Source organism: Diorhabda sublineata, chromosome 1, assembly GCF_026230105.1.
Source record: "Diorhabda sublineata isolate icDioSubl1.1 chromosome 1, icDioSubl1.1, whole genome shotgun sequence".
Lineage (NCBI taxonomy): Eukaryota > Metazoa > Arthropoda > Insecta > Coleoptera > Chrysomelidae > Diorhabda > Diorhabda sublineata.
Genome location: NC_079474.1, coordinates 37,879,612 through 37,904,501, shown reverse-complemented (window position 1 = coordinate 37,904,501; position 24,890 = coordinate 37,879,612). Strand labels below are relative to the sequence as shown.

General features: G+C 31.7%; 3 protein-coding genes across 3 annotated transcripts; all 3 read right to left on the bottom strand.

The window, feature by feature from the left end:
- Nucleotides 1-114: 114 nt before the first annotated feature.
- Nucleotides 115-23,926, bottom strand: LOC130447686 (cilia- and flagella-associated protein 58-like). Its single transcript, XM_056784649.1, has 13 exons — nucleotides 23,625-23,926; nucleotides 20,939-21,300; nucleotides 16,786-16,960; nucleotides 16,181-16,495; nucleotides 15,814-16,072; nucleotides 15,488-15,699; nucleotides 15,113-15,384; nucleotides 13,435-13,531; nucleotides 13,226-13,376; nucleotides 12,854-13,136; nucleotides 6,971-7,142; nucleotides 1,057-1,371; nucleotides 115-990 (listed from the first exon to the last, which is right to left on the bottom strand). The coding sequence occupies exons 1-12, from the start codon at nucleotides 23,742-23,744 to the stop codon at nucleotides 1,123-1,125; spliced, it is 2,667 nt and encodes an 888-aa protein (XP_056640627.1). The 5' UTR covers nucleotides 23,745-23,926; the 3' UTR covers nucleotides 115-990; nucleotides 1,057-1,122.
- Nucleotides 236-982, bottom strand: LOC130443234 (copper homeostasis protein cutC homolog). The gene has a single exon (XM_056777802.1). The coding sequence runs from the start codon at nucleotides 980-982 to the stop codon at nucleotides 236-238; it is 747 nt and encodes a 248-aa protein (XP_056633780.1).
- On the bottom strand, nucleotides 10,436-10,762 carry LOC130447695 (cytochrome c-like). Its single transcript, XM_056784660.1, has one exon. It carries the CDS (start codon nucleotides 10,760-10,762, stop codon nucleotides 10,436-10,438), a length of 327 nt encoding a protein of 108 aa, XP_056640638.1.
- Nucleotides 23,927-24,890: the final 964 nt, after the last annotated feature.

Sequence of the window (24,890 nt, the reverse complement as noted above, 5' to 3'; positions counted from 1 at the left end):
AATTTCATAGAGAAGTTACGATCATTGCTAATAGATGGATTTAAAACGATTGTGCAAGCCATTTTTATTCCTTCATTAAAACGTGAAATAGGATATCGGTAATGAAAAACTATATGAAATTGTTACATTCAATTTATTTTCGTAGGTTCACATTTCACGGGAGTTTCACAGAAACAAAATTGAAATACATAGTCATAAATAAAATAGAATTTAACATTATTCTTAGAGAAGCAAATTATAGAGTCTTTAAAATATCAACAATTTCCATCACAGCATTTTCAGTAGTAATGTAGATTGGTCCTTCCCTTTCCCCTATGACAGCCTCGCTATCTTCTTCAGTTTTTTCTGGCTCCTCTTTGGGCACTTTGAATGATCCATGTATTTCTTTGGCTTCTGTGTTTTCCAAGATGTACTTTATGTTCTCTTTGGTTACTCCTCCTCCTGGCATGATTATAATTCGATGACCAACTTGTTCTACTAGCTTTTTAATAAGTTTAACACCCATTTGAGCATTCTGTTGCTTACCACTGGTCAAAATTCTTTGGAAACCCAAGTCTATAATAACTTCAACTTCAATAGTTGGTCGTCTACAGAAATCGAAAGCCCTATGGAAAGTTACAGGAAGCGGATGACAGACCCTGATTAGTTCTCGGCAGATTTTCATATCAACATCCCCATTGTCCGACAAAGCACCAAAGACAAATCCATCAGCTCCATGTTTGCGTAAAATTTTGGCATCTTCCTTCATAATTTCGATTTCTTCATGACTGTAAATAAAATTTCCTGGTCTACAACGCAACAGACAATAAACTGGAACATTTTTTGAATTCATATTTTGAATTTGTATCAGTAATCCAGGGGTTGGAGTAAGTCCGCCATCTATTAGTGAGGAGCATAATTCTAATCTATCCGCGCCACCCTCGATCGCCGCTAGTGCAGATTCGAGACTGTCAACACAAACTTCAAGTTTAACCTTCGACATTTTCACATCTACAAACAAAATAAAGACGATTTACTAATATTTAAGTTATAATTTGAATAAAATTTTATACTCACGAAATCCGGAATATTCACTGAGACAGTAGATTCTAAAATTATGATGGTAAATACTTTAACTATCAATTATTTCGACGAAATTTGGGAGACTGACATTCGAAAACCTCCACCAGTAAACTTAACTTCGCCGGTATCACCGACTCGACTATGATTCAATTCCCGGCGTGATTCGTGCGCCATGCGCAACGTTCGATTTGCTTTCTTTTCCGCCAAATACTTCTTTTTCAAATCTGCTAATTCTTCTGATACGCGTTGCAAATCAGATTTATATTCGTTTACTTTTAAATCTGCCATATTCAATTCAGAAACCATGCACTACAAGTAATATATAATAATTATTACCGAACATCATTTTAAAAAATAAAATAACATATTAGTAAGGGGGATTAGTGGCGAATACATATCAGAAAGTCAAGTTACTTTTTTTAAACTTGTTTTTCAATGAGTTTATACGTTGAAAATGATAAATGAAACTACAACTGAAATGGAAGCATGTGACAATTAAAATTACTAATAAAAATAAATATAAATTATAGCTCATGGGTTATAAAAAATTAAATATGTTGGGGAGTGATGTTAATATTATTATTTGATAGGAAAGAAAAATGGTGGAATAATGTAAAAGGCGAAGTTGAGATAATAACTGTTTGAAAATACACCAATGCTACCAAAAAGTATTAGAAAAAACGCTTCTTGATTGTTATTTGTGTAATTAATCACTATTAAATTGATGCCTTTCATGTCTTTAAAGCTTTTTCTACATATTTATTAGAAAAAATATTATAAAAAATTGATTTCGTTGTTTTTTGCTGTAATCTTCACAACTTATCCACTCATAATTATACATGGTGTCCGAATGAAGTGCCAACACAAAAAAAATATATAGACGATTATGAAGAGAAAGTTTTTTTAAGCTTTCGATCAGTCGCCTCTTTCGCAATTTCAATGTTTGATGCGATTCTTGTGTAGGGTAGCGTAGTGAAGTTGAGATTAGGTTAGGAGCCCTCTTGCAATTTGAATGTTTGCAAAAAGATGAAGATATGGGGTAGAGTTACGTAATCAAGTATTAAGGTGTTACACTTGAAACTAAGGTCGATTTAATTCCCCACTGTTTTGTAAAGTTATTACCTACGCAGTTATTTAGGGTTGGTATTTTTAGTTGGAATACTGTATTTATTCAAATATGTTACATTTGAAGAACAATGAACAGTCGTTTACTTTTTCACATTGATATTCAAATATTTATTTGAAAAGTTAGTGCAGACATTTTAAATAATAATAAGTAATCTAATATTAATTTTATTTCGGATAAATTTGGCCGCCGACACTGATGAAAATTCTCAGATGAGTTGATCCGCGTAGTTTCTATTTTTTAAACTTGTGAATATTTTATTATTTCCATATCCCCAGCAGTAAATATAAATAATCAAAAAGGCTGAATAAAATATGCGTAATTAATATTGTTCCGATGTGGAGTTTTTCGTAGATTTTTTGGTTGAAAAATTCAGTGGAGATATATCAAATTTCACTTTCAAAATAATGTATCATAAGGTCGAAAAAATGAAATGTTTAGATCAGTGGCAAAAACAAAGGGCAGCGCCCGCTCAAGGGAAGGCTGACCTGGACATCTGTCCGGAGCGACAAATCTAAAAGGCATTTTGGTTGTTATTGACATAAAATATTGATAATCAGTCAATCAAAATATATATTTGTAGTAACTGTAGCAAGTAGGAAAAGGAGTTTCTCCAAATTAAAATTAATAAAGAACTTTTTACAATCCACTACCACGCAAAATCGTCTTAACGATTTGGCCATTTTGGCTATTAACATGAAAGAGAAAAAGTTTGCATAAAGTGTTTTGTTCCCTTTTAATCATATGATATAATTTTTGCTTATTTGTCTATGCCGTAGTGTAGAATGTACATTTTTAGGAGTATTGGAAAGGTATTTTTTTAAATGTACTGTTTTGTTTTATTTGATTGTTAATTTTGTGTTATAATGTCTATTTTATAAAATAAATGTTGTTTTATTAATATCTAAAAAAATGATTTTTTAATTATTATTATCAAATAAAGATATAGACCAAAAGTATAAGTCAAATAAAAGTAAAAATATTACATTTTTTCGTAAGTTCTGGTAAAATTCTGTAAAATGATTATTGTAAATATATTTCTTGTCTTAAGCTTTTGCTCTGACTAAAAAAAATTGTTTATATTGGTAGTACAATGGTTATGCCCACTTTGGTTACTGATTATTTTTGTACTTATAAACGTTATCCATGACTTTTGCTATGTTTATTATTTAAGTTTTTTTTTTTGATAAATCTATCGAGTAGGTACCGATTATAGTGAAAATTTGTTTGGAGAGGAATAAATACACTTGCGTGCATAGAAATCGGCCAACTGCAATCTTCTGAATTCAACTATATTTTTTTTTAAAAATTGTTCATCAGATTAAAAAAAAGAAATATGCTGTTTAATATTCAGTTTAATATGCTTTAATGTGAGTATACATTTATCAGCAAGGCTTATCGTTTATGTGTTTATCGTAGTCTAAGCAATATTGATATTTCAAAAACTCATGTGCACAGTTTTTCGGTACAGAAAAGACATTTTATTGATAATTTTCTTACTACGAGGTCAAACAATCAATGCACATATTTACTGCGGGACCATTAAGAATTTGCGCCAAGCAATACAGAACAAGAGTCAAGCATTACTGTCAGGTATTGTTTTTTTGCATATAATACCTGACCTCAGGCTGCGAACAAAAAATCATTGATAATTCTCCGTACAGACAGGAACTCGCTCCTAGCGACTCATCTCTTCTTGGTCAGATCTTTTCGGATATAATAAATAAAGTTACATTCATTAGCTTCTCAAGTATAAAGGCCGAAAATAGTCAATAATGAACGATGGCGGAAGACAGACAAAGAGAAAAATAAATATAGTTTAAAAAAATTAAATTATAGTTCAAAGAAACTATAAACATGTTTTTATCTATAATCAAAATAAAATGTAAAAAATAATTCATGGCGTAGTAATAAAATTACTAAAGCAAAAATTACTTATTTCATTATTTTGAATGTTTCCTATGACATTTTTAATTTTCAATAATAGAATTACAAGGAAAGTCCCCGGACTCGGAATCAGAACTCAATTTTTTCACCAGTAATTTTATTACTATACTATGAATTATTTTTTACTTTTTAGTTTGATTATTGCTAAAATCAATCATTTATTTTCACTTTTCAGTATAACTAAGCCTAAAGTGTATTTCTCAGTGTTTTTAAACTGAATTTTTATGCTTTGCTTTTTGGCGAATCTAATCAGGATAATCAAATATTTTAATCGATCTAATCTCTCAAAGAAGGACAATCGAGGAAAAACCATTCACCAGCATGCAGGTAAAACTGATAATAACGTGTTAAAAAGAAATAGGCGCCAGGGATTAACGTAACTTTCACTTTTACTTTAATATTAGAAGTTAATATATTGTTAGTTTAGGTAAGTGCCTACCATTATCACTTTTACCCTTTCAGAACTCACAATAACCTTATTTTGGTGTTACTAATATTTTTAATTGTTTATTTTGTTAATATTCTTTCAAAATATTCACTCACACAGATTAAATGTTTAACTACGACTGTGTTTTGGTATAATTGAACTTGCCAGCACCGCGTTTAGCCATGGGAATATTCTTTAAAAGCAACTAATTACAAATTTTACCACGAGAAATTCTATTTAATAACCTCCAGAGAAATCAATGAGTAATTATCAATCATTTAAATTTTATCCAATTTTAAAACGCAGACTAAAATGTTATGGTAATGGAAGAACTCGAAATATAATATCTTTTATTCAACAGCTTCGTGAAATGGTTGCAGACAAATAGCATTATTGTAAAAATTTCCAAGAAATACTTATAAATTCAGTTCAACAAAGTTTTAAAGCAACAGTAATAGTAATAACAATAATTGGTTAATAGAAATGTTAAATGCTATATGTATCATAATATGACATCAAAATGTATGGACAAAACATTCAATATTTGATCAATAATATCGAAAAAAACCATTACAACGAGGACAGTACGAGTTAGATTAGAAATGTTGACTCATAAGCGTGCGAGAAATAAATTCCTAGGTGTCTGAGAACAAAAGTTTTGATAAGAAATTGTGAAATGGAAAAGAGAAAATACAAAATCATAAATTAAGACAACTATGAAATGAGAAAGAAATATTTGACACAATGAAAGTTCATGGAATGAGACGAGAAGAAAAGAGGAGGTTGAAAGTAGGTAAATTGCAGATGTAGAGAATAATTTAGAGGTGTCAAGAGTTCAAGAATGAAAGATGGAAGCAAATGATAGACTGAAATCGAGGATAATATAGAGAGTCATAAATCAAGACAATTTGAGGAAAAAAATAATTTGATTGAAATTTATTTATGTTATGACAAAAAAGTTATATTTCATTGGAAATTGTCTATTATAGATTAATATTTGCAAATATTTGAATTGTTGTTTGACATTCTAACGAAAATTGATATCTTTTAGAACAAAACGAGTTTTAAACTTTCTAAACTCACCTTTCATCTTAATTTTATAAATGACACAAAATGTAATATTTTTCATTTTTGTCATTTTTCAATAGTATTTTCAATTAATTTGATTTTACAAATTTCATAATGATTTTTTGTGAACTAAATTAGTGGATTTGGAATCTGATTTTGGACGTGAATAAAAATAAAAATTTTTCGCAAACTTTGTGAATTTAGACTTTTTATTTTCATTTTAAATCTTACGAAATGTTTTTGATAAACCTCAATTTGTTTAAAATGCATTGAATAATACAATTTTTGAAGTAAATTCGACACAATTAATGTTAAAAAATATTTAAATAAAGATACTGATGATGACAAAGTAAATCGTGAACATATAACTAGAGAAATGTATAGAAAAACTGGTCTTATAGAAACTATTACTTTCTAATAATTAGCTGAATTATCCGCTATCGAATAAAGTTGAAATTCATTGTCATATATACTAAAGTACAATCTGATGCATTTAAAATTATTAAAATATGGTTCTAATATGTAAAAAAAGTTTAAGAGTAAATGAACATGGTGATACCATAAAGTGCGGACATTTGCTGTATACAGTGAGTTGAGAAAGAATAAGAATAAGATAAAATTTAATCCATTGTAGCATTGCTGAAAAATATCACACATTTTGACAAAACAAAGAGACAGTTTGAAATCAAAGTACTCGAAGATTTGAAGCTACACTTTGATAGGAAGAAGTTCAACAGATTCATCCAATTTTCATCCTTTTTATCTTCACTGTGCAATTTTAACGGTTTTTTTTCAAATAATTACTCACTTAAATATTATTACGTTTTACCTAATTTCCAACAATTATTAATTATATTATAACCATTCATTCTGTTAAATTTCAAGGAAAATATCATAATCCCTCACATAACCAACCGCAACATAGTGAACAGAGTTTACTGCTACTACCACTCTCTTTGGTCTCTCGACGATGATAACGTGGTTATCAACATTGGGAGTGTTGTAGTGGTAAACAGTATATTACCAACGGTTCCAGAAACTCCAGCTCAGCAGCTGTTAAGTGTTTAAGTCGATAAGTATTTTATATCAATAGGATTTTTGGGGTTTTTGAGGTAAGAGTTCATTTTGGAAAAACTCACAATGGTTTGATAACCCATGAGCCAGTGAATAAAAATATTATATAAAATGGTTGGCTATAAATATTTAGAAATCCAATAAACTACGTTATATCAGAAACAAAAATTAAATTATTCATCAAAGAATGTTAAACGTAAGAATCTACCTGAACACTTATTTTTTTTAAGTAAACGAAAACCATTAGACATTGGAAAGTCACTTACCTTCAGTTTATTTCCTCTAGACTTCAAAGCCCTTTGCGTTTTACTTAATTCTTCTTGTATTGCTGGTCCCGGTTGTCTAGCCACTACTTTTCTTAAATTCAAATACAAACGTTCAACTTGCTTCAACTGTCGTTCTCTTTCGATAGCTACTGAGCCTTGTTGTAACAATCGTCTGCAATCATAAAATTGATGCCAGTTTAAAGTTTAGTTCAATTTATATATTACATAGAAATATTTATATCCGTGACTATAGACCAAGGTAGAGGTTATATAAGTATACATAAGCATGGGCGCAGTTATTAAAGAGGGAAGTAGACAAAGTGTTATGCATACGATTTAGATAAACACATTTTGTTCAATTTGATTCAATCGTTCTCTATTTGCTTTTACAGTGGCAAAATTGACCATCGTAATAGATGGAATAAAGCTTCTATGTTTACGATTAAAATACACAAATACACAGTCTCTGATGTAAACGAAGCTTTTAACCGAAAAAAGTTGCGAAATTTTGACGCTCGTAATCTACCACCTTGCAAAAGCGAACTATTCCAGCAATTTTTACGAGCAAATTATGTATGTACCATTTGGAACAATGCCCATTTAAAAAATCCAACAACATATCAACCAGGCAAAAACGGTTTGGAATTGAAAGATGACCAATATCAGTTCAAATGGTTTGAGGGAGATCCACTACCAAGTTATGTTAGTGATTCACTCATAACTCCACCAGGTACGTAATGATCATGATGAATTATTGTACATAAATTTTAATGATTCGTAATTGTACAAACTTATTTATTTTTTTTCAGAAACCGATGACGAAGGCGATATTGGCAACGATTGTAACATCGACTGTGGAAGTAGTGACGGAGAAGATGAAAATAATGACGACAATGATGAAATTTATAAAAATGATTAGATTTTTTTTCTCCGTATTTCCTTCCTCTGTTTTTTATTTTTTGATATTAAAATGAATTTTTTTTACTTTTTATAACCCAGATATCGACGTAATAAAATTATTTTCACTAGGATATCCTAAGAAATCACAATCGACTAAATACCCGCGCTCGCACCTACAGCTTTAAATGTGTCTGGCAAGATGAAAAAACCATTGAAATGGTCTGGCTACTAGGGTAACATTTTTTTATAAACCCCCAAGCAACATATATAAAATTCAAGTTTTATACTATGACAAAAGTATAATTATAATTTATTATAGGGTGTAGGGGTGTCTGGCAGGGGTAGCAAGTGTCATAAGTGAAGAAAATAAAAAAAATTAAGCTTTATACTTAATAGAAAGTAAGATACTATTTTATACACCTTTATTATTACCTGTTACCTGTTCAAGTAAAGGCGACCCGAGGACACACAGACAAATTTTCATCTTTTATAAAATAAGGAAGGTCTGGCGGTCGTGGGCTCTTGGGCTATGTATAGACTAAGGGTTCAAGAGAGTGACATATATGAATCTAGCCGTATATAATTTAGACATATCGGTGTGGCCTGCTCAATAGATTCGATCGCATATGTGATTTTCTCTGAACAAAATTCTTTATATATAAATATTAATTTTTTTATTAACATTCATTAAGAATTCTGCCTGTGATCTACTGTTATTCCAGATATTTTTTGGGCCAGGTAAAAGTCGGAAATAACACAGAAAAAATTCGAATTCAATTTATGCAATTGGGCCTAGTTACTTAACGACTCGTTCATTAGAAAGGTAAAAATCAGGTTCCATTATCAATAATAAGCTTATTAATAACTATTCACGTTTTTTTACGTAATCATCCGCCGACAAAAATGCATCGAATGTAATTTGCAATGAGTTAATTTTAACCTTGAGCTATGTATTTATTTCTTTGTCCTTCTTTTATACTTATGTTCGTTGACCTACACATATTTTTCTACTATTTGCGAAGTATTTCCTATTATATTTTTATTTTCCACATGGTTATACAATATGTCAAGTAGACTGTAGTAACTAATTATTTTATAGTTATTTTCATAAACTTTCAATCACTTAACAGGATATTACAACTCCGATTACAGGTTCTTGTGAGTTGACGATAAAAAATGAGGATGGCGCTATCCTTGATTTAGTAGAAGCACGTTAAATTCCAAATAAACAGATATTTGTTGCCAGTCAAGAGAATTTTTCCAAGGTCTGGACAGTTGCCTATACAAAATGAACTTCGAAATCTTGTAACTAGTAAAAATATATTAATATTTAGTTTTAAATTATATCATTTGGTTTTGTTCTTAATTTAGAGTAAATATACTGAATTGTTTTTGATTTATTTGCAGACTTTTACTATTGTTGTTAGATGGCAACTTCTTTTGTTTGTAACAGTACAAAAATTTTTTGTTGTAGCTTCAGAAAGTGACTTCAGTTTGTCAACGAAATCTCCAGAGCTCACCAGTCAGGTTCGTTATTTATTGTCAGGATAATAAACAAGAGAAGACCTCCATAATAACAATCAAATGGACATCAAAGATGAATATATTGCTCATAGCTTTTATAGAAATAGTTTCATAGGCGTCGGCTGTGACGAATTTTATAAAGTTGATATGGCAAATGAATTCTTGGAGGTATGGTTGCTCTTAGAATAATTTTCGTTGCCAGGGCAGTGTGTTCAGGAAGAATTTAATATTAATTTTGGTCTCCCAAGATTGAATACCTGCTCTGTGACGAAACTATTGTTAAAAACCATGGAGTTAAAAAATGCTAAATCGCAAAAAATAAAAAAAACAAATCTCTAAGTAAGATAGGTAGAAAATTGAAATAGAAAAAATACATCTAGCAAAAGCTAATGCATTTTACGATAGAGAACATGCTAAAAGATCAGCCAGGCTTCAAGCAAATTTGCATATTTCTCTCTTTTTGAAAATCTGATTCCATCTAAAGCTGTTCAAATACTGTGGCGAGGAGTCGAAAAATTGACTTGGCTCATAAGAAGTAAATGAGAATAAGTGAACTAAGGGAAATCCCGAACAGTCATTAAACATAACTGTTTTAAACTTAGTAACTCTTCGTTTTTTGGACATTCATCGTTTTTCCCTGCAGAAACATATGATTGACTGACTTTTAGAGTAATACTTTTAAAAAGGAAAGTCACACCAAAAAAACTATATGTATCTAAACATCTTAATTGGAATTTAACGATTTGTTCAAAAGATAATCGTATTTTGAGAATTCAAAGTTAAAAAACTCATTTCGGAACATTTTCACGTGTTGTCTTCATTTATTATCGTAATATGATTTTGTGGTAATTGAAATATAGGACCTTCAACTGAGATTAATATGACAATTAAAAGTTGAATATTTTAAGCCTTGAAGGGTTAAATAAATAATGCAAGGTACCTTAAAGTTAACGAGACCCAGGAACTGAATAAAAATTTATTTTTTCTTGACCGAACTATCAAACAAAATTAACACAACTAACACTTCAATTATAAAAGAAATCACTTCGTAGAAGCTTTAAGATATGCTATTAAGTCTATCCGGTCATTAGCCTTTTTCAATCCGGCAAATACCATCTTGGTACCTGGAATAAACTTTTTCGGATTTTCAAGATATTCAAATAACGTATCTTCAGTCCATGTCACTCCTTTCTGTTTATTCGCATCGGAATAACTGTAGCCTGGAGATAATCCAGTTTTTCTTCCTATTAATCCATAGAGGTTAGGACCTGTTTTGTGTTTTCCACCTGCTTCGACGGTGTGACATTGAGCGCATCTCTGTTGGAATATCTTTTTACCGTTTTCTACATTACCCGCTGGTATTCCCATCAGATAAAATTTTTACAAATATCTATTGATATTCTTGCAATAATTGTTTAATTTTCGCAGTTCCCGATGACATTGTCATTTTTAATTAAGGCTCGATTCGTAGTAATGACAATTGTACTGAAATATGTCAAAATGAAACCATAGGAAACATGGATGAATACTTTGGCAGAGAAAGTGCCACATATCTAAAAGGCACTTAAAACAAAACGATCTTGACCGATTCCACATTCACTTAATTAGCTGCTTACAGCGCTTTTAATGGCATGAAGAGAATCGAAAAGCGTTACTTTTCTGATTCGAAAATAGTTTACTATACTTTCATAAGAATTTTAATTGTTTCAGAAGAATTAGAAACGAACAATAAGAAAGAAAGTGATAAAAGTTAAAGAGAAATGGCCCAATGAGGAATGCGAAGAGAATTAGAACGGAAATATGACAATTTCAAAATGAATGAGAAAGTTGGATAAATAGTAGGAACCAGAAAGCAAAGACCGAAAGCTTATTAGTGGATAAAGATGACAAAATAATCATAAATACTCAAAGGAAATTAGAAAGATGGACAGAATATATACATTAGATATAACAATAAGAGAAATCAAACATACATTCAAAAATATGAAGAATAACACGAAGCACCAGGAAATGAAAGTAATAATGAAAAAACTGGAAGCCTTTGAAATATGGATATTGAAAAGAATACTACGAATATCATGGACAGATAGACTTGCATATGAAGAAGTTTTACGCAAAATTGCAACACAAAGAGAATTATTGACTACCATAAAAGCCCTCAAATTAGAATACTTCCGTCATGTAATGAGGGTCCAACGATAGGAATTCCAGAGATTTATTATGCAGGGAAAGATAGATGGAAAGGGAGATATAGGACGACGAAGAATATCATGGATGCGAAACTTAAGGGAGTGGTTTAACTGCACATCAAACCAATTGTTTAGAGCAGCTGTGAATAAAATACAAAATCATGATGGTTGCCAGCATTCGTCCGAACATGGCACTTTAAGAAGAAGAAGAAATGAAATGTACTCTTTTTAAGGAAATGGGACCGATTAAAACAATAATCAGAAATGTTTTTATATTATTTTGAAAATTAAAATGCAAAACAGAATATGAATGCTTGGGATGGAATCGATTTTTGAAAAATTGAATTCCCTTTTTCAAAAATTCCCCACTGGTTGACGTTAGTCCTAATATATGTTTTGGTACTTTTCCCTTACTGGAAGAAAATAGGAGAAGTAGCAGTCCACGTAACTGTTTGGACAAAGAAGTAAATGGATTATTATCTTTATCTGATAACGCCTTTTTTCTCCAGTTCTGGATGATTTTCTCTTTAAGGTCTTCTTCCACTACTTCTCTCCCCCTCTATCCTTTCCTTGGTCTCCCTCTTACCCTCTTGCCCTCTAGTATCTTCGATGGAACTCGTTTTAAGAGTTTGTGACTCATTGAAAAGTGTTAAAGTCCATGGTTTGATCTTCTCTTCCATTCTAACTCTGTCTGCTTTCCTCCAAAAATTCTTCTTATTATTTTCCTCTCTCAGATTTCCAATTTCTGTTTTATTCGTCATTATCCAGGTTTCAAATGGGGTGAGTTTCAACATTGTTTTATAAATTCAAACTTTCGTATATCTGGATATTTCTATCGATGTTCATAATAAAAGCTGCGGAGTTCTGGTTTGCAGAGCAAGAAGAAACATTTTTTTTGAAAGGTCTAGGGACGTAGGTTCGCTGTAATAAATGTATAGAACCAAATGTTTGGTTCTATGTGAACTATTTCTATAAACGGAAGCTGTTTCGACTACGGAGACAGAATGGCAACGATTTCTCTATCTTCCGAGGTTTCACCTCGGTTCTGCTCATTCTCAAGCATGCGCCTTATAGATAAAGTATGTCGAACGAGAGATAAAATACCAACTGTCCATATAGGAGTATTACATATATGGTTAGGTTAGATTAGGTCTGCCTTCAAAGTAATTCATTCAAGAATCTTTTATACAGAACCCCTGGCTCTCTTGTTCATGTATTGTATAAAGGAACAGTAAATATTAATATTATTATATGGGAAAATATAACTTACTTCTGTAATATCTGAATTTTTTGTAACAAGTCCAAAACTTCTGGATCAGACCCAGCCAGTTTTCTCCATCTGTGTATATTCAAGGGATTTTGAACTTCTTGTTCTAAAGCTTTACACTTCAATCTACTTTTTGTTAAATCCCTTTCCAAATGGAAAACTTCGTGGCGTAAATCAATCATACTCGCCATTGTTTTGTTAATGTGATTTTTTTCTTGTCTAAGACGTTTTATTTCCAATTTTAGCAGTCTAATATCATTCAACCTCAATTCATAATGAGTTTCGCCTGAAAAATTAATATCGAAACATAAACAAAATGAATATGCAACGAAAATTTGTAACAATGAAATAATTCATATTTTGTGAGGACTTTACCTCTGGCTAAAGTGGCTTGAAGAATCACAATTTTTTCATTAAGTAGAGCAATCTCGTCGTTTCTCCGTACTAATTGAGATCCAAGAATGTCCCTTTCGTTCATCAATTGATCTAAATCTTTAGCTTGATCCTTGATCGTACGATTCAAGCTCTAAAATTAGAAAAGTATTTAAAAAATAACAATTCCAGTATGTGTAAATAAATCTTACGGTTATGTTTTTATTTAGTCTTTTCTCCTCTTCACGCAATTCTTTAACTTCATATCGTAGCACTCTTATTTGATCCACTCCAGTCATAACCTCAATTCTGAAATAATAAAATGTTCAATGATACAAAAATTCAAAATAACTTGTTGAAAACGATAGGAACAATATATTGTAAAGGTTTGATACGGTAAGTGACGTTGTTCCCAGAATCATCTCCTTAAACGACATAAAACATTTCCAGCATACCGTGGATTGATGAAGAGATATGGAAAAACATACACCGGCAAACGTTCATGCACAAAAAACTTTTTAAACTTTTCTTTCGATATATCAGTAAAATTAATTGAATTCGCCTTTCATATTATTAGAAATTTTATTGTAAATTATATATTATTAACCAGTATGATTCTGGACAGAACATAACCAAAATTATTAATCCAGAAACAAATATCCCATCTAAAGTGGAATATCAAATAATAAGTATGCTAATGCTTCGTCATTGATATTTCCAGTTGCTTTAGACCTTCCTTCACCTTCTTCAGTCATCGTTCATTCTTTCCTTACTGTGCCACTAATTGGCCTCCACTAATAACCCTCACCAATAAAGGTTTAAGAATTGTTTTTTCGTGTATCGTGACCAATTAACTTTGAGTAAACTGGATTGAAAAGTTCCTTTATCTCCTCCAAACAGTATTAATATAAAAAATAGTTGAGATCTTCGGGATCTGGTGGTTTAAAATTCTTTACAAGATTCCAATATTAGTTCAAAGCATCCCTGGTTATCGTCTGAAGTAAAATCCACGTCTACATTTTCTTTGATCACCTCTAAGTCACCGTGATGAGTTCCTTTGAGGCGTGACTTGAGTATCGAGGAAGAAAAGGCTAAAATAATGAAGATAGAGTATGGTGAAAAACTTGCACAATCAATGTAGAATGGAACGGTGCGTTTTGTCGTGATGAAAGGTTTCAGGGTCGTAAATGAAAAAATTGGGTCGTCAGCTACTACAGAACACTGATAGTAATATATTCACCATGAACGATGCCGTGGATAGAGAAAAAAACATTCGTTAGTTGGGATGTGTCCATCTTCACCTTTGTTCGATTTTCCTCACTCATTTTTTAATCCAATGCTCACTTTTTCACGAGTCTCGGGAAAATACTTAAATATTGTCAGTTATTGATCTGAATGCGGTGCAACAACTGTCTTTTTTCAAGCAGATGTGAATAGAGTGAAGAATTGCCAGCTGCCAACTGATACCAGAGTAAATTGCATTTTTAACAAGAATTATTCAGCTCCTGAATCTTTGTATCTTAAAAAAAATAATAAAAGACTTAAACCTCAATCATGAATACGTTTTAGAAATTTCATTCGGACCTGCAACACTAACAATCTAAAAAGAAATAATAGGAATATCATGAGAAATTGGAAAGTCGTGCCAGAAAGAAGTATAATAATGAGACAGCAAATCTGAAAAAAAACATCATTGCTAAATAAAGCTTCTTCGGAATAGTAGCTAGACAGAATCACCCTTCTAACCATAAAAGAGCATATAGAATACAAAATTCCAATTACTGTTGAATAAATGATTTTTAAAACAAATTTTATTCATTGTATAGTAATTTTCTCATGATTGATGATTGGTATATCAATCTTAAAATCGAAAACATGAATTTGTCTTACTTCAACTGCTCTTTTTCTCTGTTCAACTTTCTTACAATGCTTTCGTCTTTTATTATTTGCTTTTCCTTTTGCCCAACATTCTCTTTCAGCTGTTCAACCTGATGTGTCACTAATTTAAGTTTCTTCCTTAATTCATCGCATTCAGCAGAAGAATCTTGATATAATTTTTGCAAAGCATTCCTATCCGATCGCATAGCTTCGTAAATGTTTTGCTGTTGTCTGATTTTATTATCTCGTTCTGCTGCTTCTTTTTTCAAATCGAAAATAAAAACCTAAAAAATACATTTTAGGAATATATCAAACACAAACTGAAACACATTTATAGGCGGTCAATTGAATTGTTATGTAAACTGTTCAAAAAACTTTTGCACTAACTTTTTTTTGACGAATATCTTCAAGTTGATCTTGTATAGTGTTGGTAAAATCTAGTTGTTCCTCTGTGAGCCTATCTCTTTCTCTTTCTAATTGACTAATTAATTTTTTGTGTTTACCACTTTCGATAAAAAATAGGTCTAGCTCAACTTCTAATTTTCTTTTTGCTTGCTCTTGTATTTGTATCAGTTTCTGTTGATCTTTCTGTATCACTTGTTGTCTAGAAGAATATAATTTTATTGATATATTTTGAGTTGGGATTATTTATTAAATTGCGTAACCAATAGGATATGAATATGTTCACTAGAACGTACAATTTGTTATTGAATCATACCTTTGCAAGGTTTTGTTGAGTATATCTTTTTCTTTCACCATTACTTCAATATTTCTCTTATCTTCGTCCACGTATTTCTTAAAATCTTCAATTTCTTTTACTAGAACTGATATTTTTTGTCTAAGATTATCTCTGTCCGACGTTATATCGTCTTTATCCTTAATTATAACCATCATTTTTTTCTCCATCAACTCTCTCGCTTTTTGAGCTTTGGCGAAATCGTTTTTGTATCTTGTCGTTTCTTCACTAATTATCTGGAAAGAATATAATGACGTTACATATATTAACTGCCTAACATTAAGATATTAATGAAAATATGGTGAATTCTGTTAAACATTAATTTTTGGTAAATTTGAAATTACCTTCATGTCTACAGCCTTTTCTTGTAACGTTTTTCTCATACTCTCAACCTCGAATAGCGCTACGTTGTGCTCATCTATTAATTTGCTTGCTTTCATTATAGATGCTTCTAAGTCTTTAGACAGTCTATCGTGCGATAATTTCCACTCCTTAATATCTTTCTGTAATCCAACTATTTGCTTCAACTGATCTTTAATAGTTTCATTCAGTTCAATAGCGTGTAAATCTTTTTCGTCTAATTTAAATTTCAATTCTTGTATATCAGCTTCAAATTTTTCTTTGGCACGCTTTTGGCGATTGGTTTCTTGTACTTGGTCCTAGAAATGTAATAAAATATCAATCGAATTTATTACAAAAATGTATTGCGATAAGAGGAAAGATTTATAACATTGTTATTTCATTGTAGCAATGTGTTTTGTTCAAGTTACCAATTAATAACGTATAATAATATTTCACCATTGTCGCTATAAAGTACTTTCATTCTTAGTATAAATATTCAAAGATATCTGTGGTAATTTTTATATTAAAAATATTTTTTATTAACAAAAAATATAATAAACAATATCACAACTATGGTAACAATTTTAACTTTACTAAATAAACTTGCCTCTAGTTGTCCGGCTATTTCATTTATTTTTAAATCAGCCTCAGAATTTTTTTTTTCCAATTCTTCTTGATATCCGACAGCGTTCTGTAATTTAGTGTTTAACTGATTGACTTCGTTTATAAGTCGGTCTCTCTCTCGTTCCAGACCGTCCCGATGTTTACTAAGCTCTCCGGTACTACAAATAAATTTTAGTATTTTAGTTAAATAGAGTAAAGATGGATAGAAAGAATATTGAATAACTAATATTAATATAGTGCTTAGGAAAGAAAGGAGTTCTGATAAAAAACCAGCTAAAAATAATAAACAGACATTTCAAACACCAATAAATTTACAAGATAACGAGACAAGTTCAGATCAGAAACGAAAAATCAATTATAGATTAATTTCTGGAAAGTCGGTAAGTTTGTCATTCAGTGAAAGACATTAATTTAAAAGGAGGAGCAGATATAGGTAACGACCGTTATTTATTTAAGAATTATAACTAGCAGAAAAAGATAAAATGCTAGACGCTACAAAATTGCACAATCTGCAAACCAAGAGGTACTGAACGTAAGTTCAGAAAGATAGAAGACAAAAATGACAGTATACTAGGAAATGTTTAAGAGAAGAAGTCTTAGGAGTTGAAACAGAAAAATGCTGTAGGATTATGGAAATTTTAAGGGAAAGATAAAAAGAACACACTGTTGGACAGAAAAAATAAAAAAGGCAGTCAAAGATTAAAAGAGAGTATAGGGTCAAAAAAAATATTAAGGAAGAAAAGAAAAAGCCTTGGAAACTGACTAGATCATACAGTGATAATCAAGCTTTTCCGTGGCATGATGGGGAAACAACGGAAAAAAATATAACTCTTAAGTATATAAAAGACAAAAGGGGCACAGTTAAGTTAGGTTAGGTTAGGTAGTAGTAGATAATCAGGGAGCTATGGAAAGATGGCGAGAATCAATATCTCAAGACCAAAGAAGAAAACGAATAAAATAGAATATATATGGAAATTACATTAGAAGATATACAAACAGCAATAATTATAAAAGGGCAGGACAGCATGATACAATAATGTAACAGCTACAATGGTAGAAGCGTTACAGGAGAGGGTAGTGAGGTATCTAAAACATAAAATGAATATCACAATGAAAACCGAAATAACACCTAAAACTGTCAACAGCAGAGAAAGCAATCCGAGAAAACAGGAATTCACATCTGTGTTTCATCTATCTTGGAACAGCCTTCAGTACAATAAATATAGAAGACTTGTGGAAGATAATAGAACAGAGAGGAATGAACTAAAACGCATTAGGAGTCTGTATAGCGACAACAAAAATTATTTCAGAACGCAACATGGAAAATTAAGAACGAAAAATGGAGTGACACAAGGCTGCATTGCTATACACAATAATATTAGATGTATTAGCAAAGCTCCCGCTGCTATAAACGTTTTAGGGAAATCTGTTGTGGAGTTCATTATCACTTGCAAGCATCCCTTCTACTACATATGATGTCTATAGTCTCTCTACCAACTTCTCTACTTCATTTGTATAACTTGATACATCGTTACCGCTTTGACGTACTTTGTTCAATTTAGCCAAAAGAAACTATGGTTATTTCCTCGTATTGCAGATTTAAGTTTATTTCTAGTTTCTGCAATCGAATCTTCTGTTATTATTAATCCTCTGGGCTTGCTTGTTAATCTAGTTTTGATTATTAATACCGCATTTTCTTTATTTCCTGTTGCGTTTAAATGAACGGACTAAAAACTAGTTTAATAGCTATAAAGTAGAGCAATGGAAAATAGGTCAAGTTACATTAACAGAAATATGCTACGCTGAAAACATGATCAAATTTGCAGGTGACAAAGAAACTCTAAAACAAAATCTCCCACTATACAACCAAACATTCAATAAACATATTATCAACACAAACCTAGATAAAACTAAGACGATAATCGGAAGCACAAAAACAAAGACACAAAAAATCAAAATAGGAGATCGAATATTTGAAATAATTTGTCTCGATGATAGCAGAAGATAGAAAATTAGACAAAGATATAACAAAAAGAACAGCAAATTCAGGAAAACTATTTAATGCGATAAAAACATCTTTTCTGGGGAAGAATGAACCACCCAAGTAAATAAGAGTAGAAATGTGTAAAATAATAGTTATTATAACCATACATACAGTTCCGAAGCAGATACAAACAAGGAAATGAGATACTTCCGGAAAATTGAGAAAAGGACCCGATTAAACGACATCACAAGTGAAATATACAGACAAATATTAAATACGAAACAATATATAGAAGAAAAAAAACTAAGGTGATTCGGACATGTGAAAAGGATAAATTAGGAAAATATTACAAGAAGAATATTAGCAGCAAAAACAATAAGAGGGAGAAATAGAGGAACACCATGGAAGATCTGTATAGACGAAATCAACAAAGCGAATGAGAACAAAAGAGACGAAACTACACGAGGTACTAACACAAAAAGAAACTCAATCCTCTGTATCACACCAGTAAGGCCAGATAGTTATAAGGATCAAGTAAGTGAATAACTATTACTGAAAAAGTGAATATTATTCCCTAGTGTAGTACTAAAAAGAGGCATTTGGATGAAGTAATACAAAATATTAATTATTTATACAGATTTATTCTATGGCATATTAACAAAGAATCCATTAATCAAGCTTGAAAAGGGAATATTTTGATATTGGACAAAGTTTGGTCCGACAGTTGAAATATAAAATATTCGACTTTACTACACTAACTTACGCTGCCACTCTCCTGCGGTCACCGTTTAGTGTATGCGCGCTGGAAGCACAACCCAACATCTGTTGAAAAGCTGCAGATGCCATAACGGAGCCATCTGATCTGTTTCTGTGATTTTTAAGTACCTTCTATTCAAAAGTACGTGTTGTAATCCGTTTTCTCAGTACTAAATGCTTTAAAGCAGCTGACAGTCATTATAAATCATTAATTTTTATGGTAAAAGCATTAAGTGCTGGAATGGTGTTAAAATGGGTCAAGGCACAAACATTTATGATGAGGAACGAAGTGGAAGACCTTCAGTCATTATCGATCACTTGATTCAAAATGTGAACAGTAAAGTGAAAGAGATACACGAGATACCACAAAATTGAACAGCGTATTGAGTTTTCTCCAGTGATATAGTAACAGTATGATTATTTATTAAGCGTTATAGGTGATTAAACATGGGTAGCCTACGTTTGGAATGTTCAGGTACATTCAACACTTTTGAATGCTCTGCATTCTATGTAAATTAAGCAAGATCCTTTGTGTATTCGAATATTCAGGAGTATACCGAAATTTAATCAATGTTCGAAATGTTTTTACTAGATGAGGGGTAGTAGTATATAAAGCATGTTCCGTAGTGGGTTTGATTTCTAGGATTTCCTTGCAATCTAGTGCGCCCATTTATAAGCCAGCCCTTGCATATATTCGCTTGATATAGTTTGTTTTAAACATGATCTTGGGCGTTCTACTAAAATCAATGCTGTTGGAATGTCTGTTCTTGATCATCTTCTAATAAATGGTACCTGATGTATTAATGTTACCATTTGAACACTAAATACAGGTGGTCCACCTTGTATAATTGTCATTACTGGAATGATTCAGATCCACAAATTTTCTGAGAAAGTCATACAGAAACGCCCCAAAAACTGTCCACTTTCTAGGATATCATATTATCGAGTGACTTGGTGAAAATTTGACTGATAATATCTATTTAGGTTTATAAATAACCTTAATAATATTTTAATAGCTCTGGAAAGTGACGAAAATTTATATGAAAATCAATTTTTTTTCAATGTGAGAGCTCGCTTTTTAGATGGGTAGCCCGTAGAAGTTGCGAGATGTTACGAGAAAAGTATTTGGGAGCAAGCTATAGAATTGCATGGAAGCTGGAGATGGATTCTTTTCATCGTGAATTAAAATTAAATTGGTTCATAAGACATAACTTGTTATACAATAATCTAAGCAGTTTTTCCAAAAAAATCGCTCAAAAAGAATATGGTTGTATAGATAATGAAAGGAGCTTCTGAAAAATGTTTTCTCAACACCTTTTGTCATGCTTTCTCTAGGTGGAAGAAAAGAAGCTACCAAGAAAATTGATGCATGTTTTATTTAAGATAATTATCTTACTCGTCAGCTTCTTCGCTCATCTTATTTTTAAATTCGATTTCGGCATTTAAATTTTCCACTTGTCTTCTCAAATTGTCAATGATCTCATGAGCGAGTTGCTCACGAGCATGAGCAGCGTCCGCCAATTTCCAAGCGTTCTCGATTTGTTTTCGTAAATCATTGATTGTTTTTTGATCTTCATCAGCTAATTTCAACGCCAAATCTATTTTATTGGATTTGTCTGCGATCTCACTCTTCAAATTTTCATTGTTTTGTTCTAACTCTTTTTGTTTTGTGTAAGTGAGGAAAAACGATTCGAAAAGTTTGTTGAAATCTTCGGTGAATTGAAGTGCTTCAGGATTTTGTTCCAAATTGGCAAGCGTCTACAAATGTATAATATTTATTAATAAACTGATCAGTGATTTTTTAAGAGATATAGGATTTTATTTTGAAGAAACAACAAAAAATTGATGAAATCTTTATTGGAATCGATAGAACGATCAGTATAATTTAATGTTTGAAGATGATTTCATGCAAATGTTTTCCGCGGCTCCACTTTAGATAGCCCATGCGCAAGGTCCAGTTTTGGCACACTCTCTCTAACATATCGGCCGGTATTTCACGAGTAAATGCTTCAATATTGGCTTTCATTGCATCAATCCTTGCTGGTTTATCCCTGTAGACATTAGCCTTAACATGTCGCTACAAGAAATAGTCCAAAGGCGTTAAATCACATGATCTGAGCGGCCAATTGACGGGCCCCAAACATGAGATGAACTGTTCACCGAAGGTGACTCTCAATTTAGCCATCGTTTCGCGTGCCGTGTGGCATGTGGCACCGTCTTGTTGAAAACACATGTCAGGCATGTCAATTCTTCTATTTGGACAAAAAATAATCGTCAATCATCACACGGTAGCGCTCACCATTCACAGTAACGTTCCGGCTATCATCGCTTTTGAAGAAATACGTCCCAATGATGCCACCAGCCCATAATCCACACCAAATAGTGACTTTTTCGGGATGCATTGCTGGCTCTTGCAATGCTTCTGGATGGTCTTCACTCCAGATGCGGTAATTTTTCTTGTTGACCCATCCATTCAACCATAAATGAACTTCGTCGCTGAACAACAATTTTTTGATAAAAAAGTGCATCTTCCTCCAACTTTACCAGCGCCCATTCACCAAATGTTAGACGTTGTCAGAGATCGTGTGGCTTCAATTCTTGCACCAGTCGTATCTTATAAGGTTGTAATTGTTTTAATTTCTGCGAACGGCGGCGAATCGACATTTCACGGACATCAGTAACACTGGTGGATACAGCCGCAATATTTTCTTCGGTCCTCACTGTAAGTTTGCATGTTAGTGGTTTAATGTCTAGTAGTTGTAAACTGATTTCCTAAGTCACAAGCTTCGGAATAGTTCCCTCAGAAATCACTCTTTATATTAAAGATTGTTCGGTTGCTAAGAAGTTGTGCAAACTAAACTATTTACAGTATACTTCACGTGATGTTTGCAAACAATTCAGTCAGATATCCTGGAATAGGGTCATTAAAGACTATTTTTGAAAATGTTTTTATTCCGATAAGAATGATGTGCCTTGAATAATGTAATAATAAATTTAATTGACTGAAAAAAAGAAGAAGGTAAAAGACTACAAAATTCGAAAAGTATTGCCTGTGGCTTTTTCTCTCTGTGAAATTGATCTTTAGGATCAAAAACATGTTATCGTTTCTTTTAATTTAAGCTTGTTCAAGCCACAACAAAACAATACTCTTTCAGGAATATCTCAAAAAACAGAAAATATATGAGGAATAATTGAGATATTTAGAATAACGAAATCATTTTATAGCTGTGGACTTCCTAATGAATATAGCTGGGATCAACACATGGGTAGTATTTACCATGGAAATGTCACCAATGCTCCTTATCGAAGAAGTACATTTCTCAGATATGTGGCTCAGCATTTGATGAAGAATTATTGTAGGCTAGGTCAAATTTTAAGAAAAAGAAAGTGCTTTTCCACCAGGTCAACGCACCTTCTAACAATTCAGTCATCGCCATTGCTAAAATTCACGAATTGCAATTCGAATTGGTTGACCACCTACCGTATTCAACAGATCTAGCTCCGAGTAACATTCTCTTATTTCCTAACCTTGAATTTTCATTTGGAAAGATATTTTCATCAGACGAAGATGTTATCGCATATGCAAACAACTATTTTGAAAAGACGGCAAATATCATTTCGAAGGATTAAAAACCTAGGACATCGCTGGAAAAAATTTATAGACTTCAAAGAAGAACAATGAAAATGATTATGAAAAAAAATTGTTTTAATTTCTTTGTTGGGTCCGACAACCCTCGTAATGCAGATACAAAAACCTGAAAAATGTTCAGCGTGTGTGTTTATAAACATTCAAAAATAGTAAATGAAGATTGCTTACATGCTACGGAAGGTGTTAGGAAAATTGATTTAGTTAATTGTAAATGTTGAACAAATTTTGTTAATTTTCTTCAACTATATATGAACAATATTATAATTATAAGAAATAAAATCGTCATTAGGAAGTAAAATAGATCAAAAGTTGTCCGCTGTCCAAAATACGCTTGTTGGTCTTGCTTAAGATTTAACTGTTGGCGGAATATTAAATACTTTCTTCATTCAAAATAGAAGTTTCTAGCAATATTTATTTAATTTTTTATTATTACCTTATTAAAATCTCTTTCGACAATTGGGAAAAAGTGATCGGGATTTTCGGGATCAAGTTGTTCTTCCGTTTTTTCCTCCTCGCTAACAAATCCATCTCCTTCAAGATCACTGTCCTCCATTTTCAAAATTTACAGAGTAAAAATAAGTATGAAGCTCGTTAAAAAGAAAAGACTCAGTTTTGGGATGTTTTTCAAATGGAAGTCATCGCTGACGTTTAGAAATATAAAAGCCATCAGGTTAGATTATCGTAGATGTTGACTTTTGATTTCTAAGCAACAGAATACAAATATGGTGGTTTTCTAAAACTAGTGTATTGATCAAACTTTTCAAACAATAGATGAATTTTATCAAAGGAATGAGGTCATTGCTCCTTTTATATAATGTGAATGAATAACTAGCTGTTGAAACCTCATGAACTATATTTCCTAGAAAAAGTGGATCACGACTTCTATCATTTGGATTATGCAGCTCTGCAGTTCTAGACATGTTAGTCAAAAATTAATTTTGACAATTAAACAAAGTTTAAAAATGGGTAATAATATTGGAAAAATAGATGAAAGTGACGAAAAAGAATTTTTTGGGACCCAGCCAGAAGTTGGTGTGATTAAACTTATTACCTATAGATTAAAAAAAAAATGATATTAAACCTTCATCATTCTGATCTGAGTACTCAATGGTGAGAGCTTGCCTTTCTACAAAAGAAGATATTAATATTAAAAGTTACACAAAACTAATGGCATTTATGAAGCAGAACTCTGCAGGATTTCACTAAAAAAAGTCAAAAGTATTTATTTATCAATTTCTAAAAATAGCTTCGTATTCCCAGTATTTGTTGAAGTCAGTAATTATTGTTTAGCTTTTGTTAAGACATATTTAAATTACTTGTTGTATGTTGTTGCAATATTTGACAAACCCATGGGCATGTTGTAGGGATGAGCTCCAAAAATTGAGTATTGAAAACATAAAAGAAGTAGGTTCAGTATTAATTGTAAAACTGCCACATTCAAAAACTAACAAGTAACGAAGTTTTGTCATTAGAGATGAGGTTGAAGAAGTGTTAGTTAATAGATAGATAGTGTTAATTAATTATCAGATATTTTGATCTTAAATTACGCTTTTTATTTTTCTACACCTAAATAAAACATTTTTTTTTCATGAACTTAGAAAAAGTATTGTATGCAACTCGTACATTTCTTGCACTCTATGTGTTGTCAAACTCGGCCTAACGCCCAAATTCACGTCGCATGCAATAAACACTTAATTTT